This window comes from Verticillium alfalfae, genomic scaffold (assembly GCF_000150825.1).
Source record: "Verticillium alfalfae VaMs.102 supercont1.3 genomic scaffold, whole genome shotgun sequence".
Lineage (NCBI taxonomy): Eukaryota > Fungi > Ascomycota > Sordariomycetes > Glomerellales > Plectosphaerellaceae > Verticillium > Verticillium alfalfae.
In genome coordinates this window covers 1317044-1324014 of record NW_003315036.1, presented here as the reverse complement: position 1 = coordinate 1324014, position 6971 = coordinate 1317044, and the positions used below count along the sequence as shown (strand labels likewise).

General features: G+C 53.8%; 3 protein-coding genes across 3 annotated transcripts; 1 reads left to right on the top strand and 2 right to left on the bottom strand.

Annotated features, from left to right (window-relative positions):
- Positions 1-614: 614 nt before the first annotated feature.
- VDBG_02926 (predicted protein) lies at positions 615-1268 on the bottom strand (the record flags this gene model as incomplete). Its single annotated transcript, XM_003006741.1, has 1 exon — positions 615-1268. The coding sequence occupies one exon, from the start codon at positions 1266-1268 to the stop codon at positions 615-617; it is 654 nt and encodes a 217-aa protein (XP_003006787.1).
- A 1089-nt stretch (positions 1269-2357) lies between these two features.
- VDBG_02925 (aflatoxin biosynthesis ketoreductase nor-1) lies at positions 2358-3116 on the bottom strand (the record flags this gene model as incomplete). The annotated part of the gene is made up of 1 exon (XM_003006740.1): positions 2358-3116. One exon carries the CDS (start codon positions 3114-3116, stop codon positions 2358-2360), a length of 759 nt encoding a protein of 252 aa, XP_003006786.1.
- An 890-nt stretch (positions 3117-4006) lies between these two features.
- VDBG_02924 (dihydroflavonol-4-reductase) lies at positions 4007-5113 on the top strand (the record flags this gene model as incomplete). Its single annotated transcript, XM_003006739.1, has 2 exons — positions 4007-4388; positions 4452-5113. The coding sequence occupies 2 exons, from the start codon at positions 4007-4009 to the stop codon at positions 5111-5113; spliced, it is 1044 nt and encodes a 347-aa protein (XP_003006785.1).
- Between the last annotated feature and the right edge of the window lie 1858 nt (positions 5114-6971).

Below are 6971 nucleotides of genomic sequence, written 5' to 3'. Positions count from 1 at the left end.
CACCTCTGTGCCCCGCCCTTGGTAGCGAGCACTCTACCCCAGGGAGGGAACCCAGAGAGGGAATGGTATGGATCGTGACGCCCAGTCGTATCTCCAGAAAGTGACATTTGCCGCGAGCCTTTACGGGAGCCGTCTTATCCCTTTGCAGCTGCCTAAACTCTAAGATATGAACCGGAACAGGAGTTACCCTCGGCGCCTGTGCTTTGTAGACAATTGCCGCTGCCAACCCTGTAAACCTAACGAGATCCAGTTGGCTTTGGTCCAAGTCTGGTCGTCTTTGTCATATTAATGCTTCTACGCGGTTTTCCTTGACATTCAGAGTCGGGATCACTGAACGCCCCGCACCGTCTCTTAGCTGACAGGGCGGTGAAGAAGCGGGAGTTTACGAGTTGTGCTCCGAGAGAAGGGACTTACACCAAGTGCCGGAGGCCATGTTGCAGAGCCTCTCCCCCTCATTCGAGACATGCCATTACAGGAAGCAAAAGCAAGGGGGAACGCGGCAACTTTCAGTTGATGAGGTCCTCGCGCGCCTCCATTAGCAGCAGTATCCACATCGTTCAACATCCCGTGAGAGCGCACAGTGCCTATGAACCCCCCCCCCCCCTCCGCTTCTTTTAAGTTGAGTTTTGCCACCGCCCTTTTTCCGGCCCTTGGGCCGCCCCGACCCAGGCGCCTTTAACTGGGGTTTTGCCTCCCGGGCAACCCCCCGGGCCTCCGGGATGCGGTAGGTGCCCCGCGGCGCCACGGGCAGCGGCCTGTGGGCGTCGTCGAGCATGCGCAGCACGGCGTCGTGCTGCGTCTCGGTGCCCGTCCAAGGGCGTCGCCGCCGACGCCGCTGCCGATACGGCGGGCACGGTGCCCTCGCGCGCCGTGAGGCCCGCCTCGGCAAAGGCGGCGGCGTGGGCGTCCTGGAACGTGGCGGCCTGGACCTTTTCGAAGAGGCGGTCCTTGAGAGCCGGGGAGAAGCCTGCTTCCGTGGTGACGGCGCGGAAGCCGGATGTGCTGCCTGTCAGGGCTTCTTCGGTCGCTTGCTCGAGGCGGCGGGAGAGGGCGCCTTGGAGGCTGTCTTCGTCTGGAGGGCCATCTTGGGGTGCAGCGGCGGGGGCCTTGTTGCCTGGCTTTTCGGAGGCGGTGGCGGACGGGTCTTTGCTTGGTGTGTCTTGGGAGGCAGAGGAGAGGAGGCGGCGGGAAGGGCTGCGGGTGGGGAGCGATCGCGGCCTGAGCCGGCGGATGCATAGTGAGCATGGTCTAGGAAGGTTCGTAGGCATGGCGTCTTGTGTCGTGTCTCTCTATCGGGGGTGATGACGACATGTCGTGGAGGGTTGTCGGCTTTTGGATGATGTCAACGATGCAACTTGGAGGGAGGGACACTTTAGACGTGAGGTCCAAGTGGGAACTCTTATCGGCCGTCTTATCTGCCGCCTAGTAAGGCGTCTCCCCGAATACGCGATGAAACATCTATACACCTCCCAGGGTCGGAGGAACGACCTTCAAGCTCAGAAAATGAGGTGCTTCCTTTCATGGCTCGCTTTCTGATCATGTCGTTCCAAAACCGTTAGTACGTTGGCGCGACGAACCTGCTTGGCATCTCGCGCCTTTTGCGCGGATTGCAGCATAATGCATGATTACAGCATATTGCATCACGGTGGTAGGTTCAAGGTGCATAAAATGTCCCCTTAAGTTTGCCCCTGTCTCCAGGCAACCACAGCTTGGTTGTACAGTTTGATGAAGATGGCTTGTAAGGCAGTTTGTGCAGCTCGTCATCAAGTGACGTCCTTGACTGGAACTGCGTGACTTGTCATCACGAGACTTGAGTGTCAGACTCTCGGCTTTCATAGCAGTAGAGGATGTTTGCCATGACGTACAGCCCAAGACGGAGCTTCTGGGCACAGGGGGTTAATAGAGGCCTCTGTGAGAGTGGACGTGTCGTGCGCAAAGGGAGCAGCTCAATGGCTCTTGAACACAATTACCAGAACAGTGTTCGAAGCCACGTGTAGACTGTAGGACTCAGCAACTAAGTGAATGATCACAAGTACTCGGACCGTCGTTGCCCCGTGTCCCCTCTGCCGACAGTCAGAAGCATGCCAGTTATCTTGGTCACTCAGAATAACGCCTCACAAGCCCGCATGCTAACGACGCGTCCCTTCCAACCGATTACATGTCTTTGACGGGGGTTGATCAGTGCATTATGGATAGCAGAGGACTCAAAGCTCACCGCGAAATCGGCAAGATCAAGCGTGAAACACGGCAGTAGCATCAGTCACAAGGCTACCAAACGGGAACCGAGAAGAAGTAGAAGCGAGATTATCCGCCTACGCTGCTTTATTCCTGCCCATGGGTGGTGTCACCGGAGAAATCTACCACGGAATAATAGCACCATCATGGTTCCGGAATGTTCCAGTGATTTCCTTGTGCTCGAATGCAAAGGTCGTCTCGACCATGTTCGCCACGCTTGCCTCCACCGAGATGGCGTCGAGAGCCCTGAGGTCCATGCCGCTTGCCACTGTAAGATCCGTCTCTACAACGCCGGGGTGGAACAGGATACTGGTCAACCAAGGCTCCTCGAAGGACAAGAGACGAATGAACCAGTTCAGAGACGTCTTGCTGGCGCCGTACGGGCTCGACGTCTTGGGAAAGTGGCTGAAGATCTCCTGTGAGCTGATCGAGCCAATGATGGTGGATATCACGACAAATTTGGGAGCCACAGTCTTGCTAGCCTTGAGCAGGTCGGCAGTCGCCTGCACAAGGGTCAGCGGGCCGAGGGCGTTGACTTGAAAGTGCTTGAGGGTGTTCGCGACTGACGTGCTCAGGACGCTGGTGCCGTCCTGGGCGATGCCGGCATTGGCGATGACGATATCCAGAGACGTGATGCCCTGGCTGCGGATATACGCTACAGCCTTGGCGGCGTCGGTCGTTATGGCAGAGTCAAGCTTGACGATGATGAGCTTCGTGTCAGCGCCCTTGGGCAGGTCGACAAGCGCCTTGGACGTTGGATGAGAAGGGTCGCGGACGGCGGCAACTACTGTGGTGGAAGGCTTTTGAAGAATTCGCTGCACAAAGCCCTTGCCAATACCACGGTTGGCACCGGTAATTAGGTAGATCGAGGGGGGAATCATGGTCATATCGCAGCAACTGAGGAAAAGAGCCCAAGTCTAATGACGAACCAGAAAAAGAAACGTCACGAGAGCCTACAGACTGTACCTATTTATCTTTTGATCGAAATGACGGAAAAGCCGGCCGGTTCCGTTGGTACGCAATGGAGTTTCTTAAAACCGGCAAAAACGTGATTAGGCCTATCTCCGTGATATTACTGATGCATAATCCAGCCGTTCATTGAGCCTCGATCAGATGAACTATGAGGCAGTAATCCTCTTGCGGAGTCGCCGGCCACAGTCAGTATTGAGCGGGAGGCTTTAGTGAACATTAGTGAACAACTAGGTGCCGCGTCTCTTTTTATGCCATTATCCCGTTAAGACCGAGAACAATCTTAGGTATACACAGTACGTACAGGGTGGCCGCGACTTAGTCGTAGGATTTGGCGTCCCTGGCAAGTTGTCAAGTACCTCGCCTCTCAATTGTGCTGGCCAGGGTTCTCGCCGGCATTCCAGCCAGTTCTTACTAACCTCCATGCACTGAGGCCATTATAAGTTCTGAATTGATGAGAGTCTTACGTATAGAAGTGGTGGCTCCGCTAAACCAAAAGGATCAGGGACGTGTGACAGTTTTTCGGCGCGTATGGGCAACACCAACCGCCACCCCTACCTCGTCAAGACATGGGCCGTCGTTCGTAATCCCTCTCATCAGTAATACTATATACCCAGAACTATTAAGCTGTTGCCGGCTTTGCCAGATCCTGGTCCGAGTGTGCAGGGAGGCAAACATGTCCATATCGTCGCACGAGTCAAGCGAGCTCGAGGTTCAAATATCTACAATAGCCCCCCCTTCGTTACTTAGCCTCTTGCATCTGCACCTGTTAAATTTGCGTCACAAAATTATCAAATCAGCAATGTCGTTATCTCTCGTTACTGGAGGCACAGGCTTCGTCGGCCTCTATCTGGTCAAACTCCTCCTCGAGCGAGGCCATCGTGTTCACACCACCGTCCGCTCTCTCAGAAACAAGGCAAAATGCAAACCGCTGCTTGACCTTCAAAACCAGTTTCCCGATAGCCTTCACCTGTTCGAGGCCGATCTTATGACGACAGACTCTTTTACTCAGGCCATGCAGGGCTGCCAAGTTGTTTATCACGTCGCTTCGCCCTTCCTCGTGCCCGACCAGATCAAGGACGGCTTTAAGGACTGCGTCGAGCCAGCACTACAAGGGACCAAAAATGTGTTGAAATCTGTCAATGGTACAGAAAGTGTTAGGCGTGTAGTCCTCACCTCATCCGGTACGCATGGTCTCAACCCCATCCTTGTGCCGTGGGTCAATATCTGACGGGCCTTTCTTCAAGTTTCCGCAATGTTCGGTGACAATGCCGATGTGATGAAGACACCGAACAAAACCCTCGACGAGTCGTGCTGGAATCAGAGCAGCAGCGTCACGCACTATCCCTACGCTTATTCTAAGGCGGTAGCTGAGCGGGAGGCTTGGAAGATGCACGACGCCCAGTGCCGCTGGTCTCTCGTCGTCATCAATCCAGGCCTGATCGTAGGCCCATCCCTGACACCCGAGTCCATCTCGGGCAGCCTTCACATGCTCGAGGCCATGTATAAAGGCGACAATCGCATGGGCGTCGCTGATCTGTCCTATCCTGTCGCCGATGTGCGGGACGTCGCCGAAGCTCATGTCAAGGTCGGTGAAGACGAATCGCGGAACGGTCGCTTCATCATCTCGGGTGACCGCACGATCTCGCTGCTTGAGATGGCTGGTTTTGTGCGACCGGTGCATAGGGACCCCAAGGCACTACCGAGCCGCAACCTTCCTAGGCTAATGGTGTATGCTGTCGGGCCCTTCATCGGGATTTCAAAAAAGTGGTCGACCGCCAACCTTAGCATTCCGTTCAAAGTTGATAACTGCAAGAGCATCCAGGAGCTCGGCCTTAAGTACCGTCCGGTTAGCGATAGCTTTCAAGCGCACTACCGGTCCTGGGAAGCAGCGAACCCTCGGCATTGATCTTCCTTCTACAGGCCCTTACCCTAAGTCTCCTATTCTCTGTTATGCGTCTGTTACTGTCAGTCATGGAGCCACTCCAAAACAGTATATGCCGATTCTATTTCATCCCAATTAACAAACTACGGTGCTCTTTCGTTATTCTGCAACCTCTCTGACGCTTCGTTTACACTGACATGATACCTGCGGTACCGTCTTGACTTGGGTTGAAAGTTCCGCTGCCTGTTCCACAACGGCTTTCTTGCACGACGCGAGGGTGGCTTTAGAGTGCTTCTGCCCAGAAATCTAAATCTATCCTAAAGATTCCCTCGAATGATAGTCATAGAAACTGTAGTGCGGCCAATACCAATAATTCTGCGATATACGTCGGTCTGTTGTAGCCACAGTACAATGCCAGGTGAGCATTGGCGCTGTCGAAGCCCTGGCATGCGGCGCCGGCAACGATTTTCTGACGGCTTTGGATATGCGTTTTGCTTCCAAGTCAGAGTCTTTCTTCGGCCATAGCAAGGCCAGCCCTGGTCTCATCCTTGAAGGTGGCGGTAGCCAACACCTTTCCCAGCCTCGTTGGGCGCGGCTTTGCGCCGGAATGCTTGCTGAGTGGCAATGTTATCGGTGAGAAGGAGGCTGCTCGTATCGGGTGGACCACTAAAGCATTCTGCTCATCCGAGGAGATTTATACTCATAGCCGAGGGCTCACCTCGTGCACTCGTCTTGTCCCAAGGGAATTGACGGCAATCAAGGTAACAGTCAGCTCCAGGACTCGCCCAAGTCGCGAGGAACTTTTGCGGGATGTCGCCAGTTAACAAAGGCACCAGTTTCTTGTGAAGTCTTTGTTCGACTCTAGCCTACCTCTTTTGAGATTTGCGTGTTTCCGAGAGTCAATGCTTTGCCATGACAAAAGGTGTCCTCTCCAACATACCAGTGTAGGCTATCGAAATTGTAACATAATAATCATGACACTACGACCACAGAAGACAACGCGAGGACTGGTGCTAAGTTTTCCACTCCCACAAACCAAATCTTCAACTTACGAGCACCTTTACTTGCAGAACGTAATCTGACGTGCGAAATCCACCTTCGCTGGCTTTCTACTAGGCTTTGTTTCCCTCTAAGCAGGCCAACTGACGGTCGCCCAATTCCAAAAGCAGTGGCGAAAGACATTCATCCCGTTCAATCTGTAACGACGTTGTCCCTGGAATGGTATTGGGATGATGGTTCATGAGTAATCAGCCAAAAGATTGAGCAAAAGTTTCTTCAGGGTGGCCATTGCTAAGCCAGAAGGTGCATACGCTCGGTTGGATCTGAAAAGTGCAGCTTCCTCTTTCTGCCACATACGGACGTTGACCCTCGACTCCCCCCCGGACATAGGGTGCCTAGGGTTCTCCCACAAAGCCTGTCTGATTCGGGTGACGATATCACAACGAGGGCTCTCCTCAGATGCGGCAAGCCATACAAAGGAATGCGAAGGTTGAGAGAGTGTATAAAAACATGATAAAGAGAAAAATAAAACAGATAATGGCGGCATGCAACGTATTGTACTCATAGCAAACGGGTTCTATCTTAACATTCCTTCCTAGGTGCGCGGATTGAATCACAATCATCTTCTCATGGTGTCTGTGGTCGGGTCGGAGCAATGATTCAATTCCGTATCCACAAGTTACTGACCCGGCGTTAACGCCCATTCCTCCGTCACCATGATAGGAATTAGTCTTCAGCAAGCGGGCTTTTACATTAGTTTGTTCGCGGCATTGATTTGTGTTTGGCCGGGGCCAACCCACTACTCTGTGCCCCGCCCTTGGTAGCGAGCACTCTACAGAGCGAGGGAACCCAGAGAGGGAATGGTATGGATCGTGACGCGAAT